Genomic DNA, 2595 nt, shown 5'->3' on the forward strand with positions numbered 1-2595 from the left:
TTGGTTGGGGTAGCTGGGCACCATCTATTTCTCCTGGTCTCGGCTTCCTTTTAAGGTCTGTTAGAAAGAAGGTGCATATGTCACTTCTGCTCACACTCAACTAGACATGTGGCCAACTCTTGCTGCAAGGGAGTCTGGGAAATGTAGTTTCTATCTGTTGGCCACGTGCCTTGCTAAAACTCTGGCAATATGACTAAAATGGATTTTGTGAGGACAAGTCATCAGGAAAGTCCAATTGCTGGAAAAGAACACCATGGCTGTGGCTGGTAAGGTAGAAGACTGGAAAAGTGGAAGGAGACCCGCGGTGAGACGGATTGACCCAGTGACCAAAACCATGGACTAAAACATAGCAACAATCATGAAGATGGCGCAGGACTAGGCAACATTTCGTTCTGTTACATGTAAGGTTGCCATGAGTTGGAGCTGACTAGATGGCAACTAACAACAACAACATGACTGAAATAAATAAAGAAAAAATAGACATTGGAGGGAAATTCACCACCTCTTAGGAGTCCCTGGGTGGTACAAACAGTTAAGTGTTTGACTACGAGCTGAAATGTTGGTGGTTCAAAGCCACCCAGAGGCACCGGGGAATATGTGCCTGGTGCTCTGCTTCTGAAAGGTCACAGCCTTGAAAACCCAATGGGGCAATTCTACTCTGTACACATGGGGTTGCCATGAGTTGGGATCGACTACTGGCAACTAACAACAACAACAATAAGCTGCCTCTTTCAAATTTGAGATTTTTCTTCAGCCTTTTCAATCAGAATAAGCTGTTCAACATTCAAATCTAACTCAACTCCTTTACCTCATGTTGACTCTCTGGTATTCTCAGGAATTATTCCAAACTCCTTGAAACCTCCTTAAAGCCAGGCATGGCCTGCCCTTCCCCTACTGCTTCACCAGCCTTATCTCTATTATTAGTATCATCCCCATTTTACAGATGAGGAAAAAGAGGCTCTGAGAGATTAAGCCACTTGCTCAAGCGTCAGAGCCAAGATTTTATTCCCCAGAGAAGCATTAGCTATCGTTTATTGAGTATCTATTGTGTGCCTAACGAGACCTGGTGGCACAACAGTTAAGTGCTTGGCTGCTAACCAAAAGATTGGCAGTTCAAACCCACCCAGCTGCTCCACAGGAGGAAGACCTGGCAATCTGCTCCCGCCGAGGAGCAAGCCCTATAGGGAGTTCTACTCTGTAACACATAGGGTCTCCATGAGTTGGAATCAACATGAGGGCAACAGATTTGTTTTGTTTTTATTCGGTTGTTGTTGTTCTTGTTATTATTTTGCATGAGTGCTATTCTCCTGTATCAATCTCCAACTTGCTACTTTTACTTCACAAAATGCTTTGGAGATTCTTCATTTTCAGCACAGACGGGTTAGCTTTTGTCTTTCAAAGTCCGGTAGAGTTTTCTGTAGTATGCATAGACCATACTTTGTCCATCCAGTCCTTATGTAGTTTTTAATTTGGTAAAAATATATGTAACAAAATACTTGCCATGTCCACATTTTTTACATGTACAATTCGGTGACATTAATTATGTTTATCATATTGTACGACCATTACCACTGTCTGTTTCCAAAGGTTTCCATCACCCTACAGTGCCCCCTACATCTACCTCCAATACTTACAGATGGGCATTTAAGTGGTTTCCAATTTTTCAATATTTCAATATTACAATCCATGCTACTCTGAATATCTTTGCTCATGCCTACTTGGACACTGGTGTGAGTGTTTCTCTAGGGTGTGACTGAGATGAGGACCTTCTGACTTATAGAGAAAACCAGTTGCCGTTGAGTTGATTCTGACTAATGGCGACCCCATGTGTATTATAATAGAACTGTACTCCATAGGATTTTCGATGGCTGCTTTTTTTGGAAGTAGATCGCCAGATTTTTCTTCCAAGGTGCTTCTGGATATGCTTGAACTTCCAACCTTTTGGTTAAGCAGCTGAGTGCATTAACCGTTTGCATTACCCGGGGAAGGAATGGTTTTGTCTTTTTTTTAAACAAGTTTTTAAAAACTGTGGTGAAAATTGCATAACAAAACATAGAGAATTCAACAATTTCTACATGTACAATTCAGTGACATTTACACATTCTTCAAGTTGTGCCCCCATTCTCCATATCCTTTTCCAAACTTTTCACTACTATTAACATAAACTCAATGCTCCCTAAGCAAAAACCCTCTCTTTCCCCTCTCTCCCATCCCTGATAACAATCATCTTTGGTTTCTATATATTTGCTTATTTCATATAAATGAGATCATATAGTATTTGTCCTTTTGCTACTGACCTATTTCACTCAGCTTGCCAAAAGTGAAGCAGGCTTGAAGCACTTACTGATGAAGATCAAAGACTACAGCCTTCGGTATGGATTACACATCAACATAAAGAATACAAAAATCCTCACAACTGGACCAATAAGCATCATGATAAGAAGAGAAAATATTGAAATTGTCAAGGATTTCATTTTACCTGGATTTACAATCAACACCACTGGAAGCAGCAGTCAAGAAATCAAATGATATAGTGTATTGGGCAAATCTGCTGCAAAAGACCTCTTTAAAGTGTTCAAAAGCAAAGATGTCACC

General features: G+C 40.8%; 1 protein-coding gene across 1 annotated transcript in view; it reads left to right on the forward strand.

Moving 5' to 3' along the window:
- Positions 1-253: 253 nt before the first annotated feature.
- LOC105756811 (olfactory receptor 5-like) overlaps positions 254-2595 on the forward strand; it is a gene marked incomplete at its 3' end in the record, with an annotated part of 16306 nt that continues 13964 nt past the window's right edge. The window contains exon 1 of the mRNA XM_023741207.1: positions 254-304. Within this exon, the coding sequence (XP_023596975.1) occupies positions 254-304 (51 nt within the window). The remainder of the gene's footprint in view (positions 305-2595) is intronic.

The sequence above is a fragment of the Trichechus manatus genome, unplaced genomic scaffold, assembly GCF_000243295.1.
Source record: "Trichechus manatus latirostris isolate Lorelei unplaced genomic scaffold, TriManLat1.0 scaffold00176, whole genome shotgun sequence".
In the NCBI taxonomy this organism is placed as follows: domain Eukaryota; kingdom Metazoa; phylum Chordata; class Mammalia; order Sirenia; family Trichechidae; genus Trichechus; species Trichechus manatus.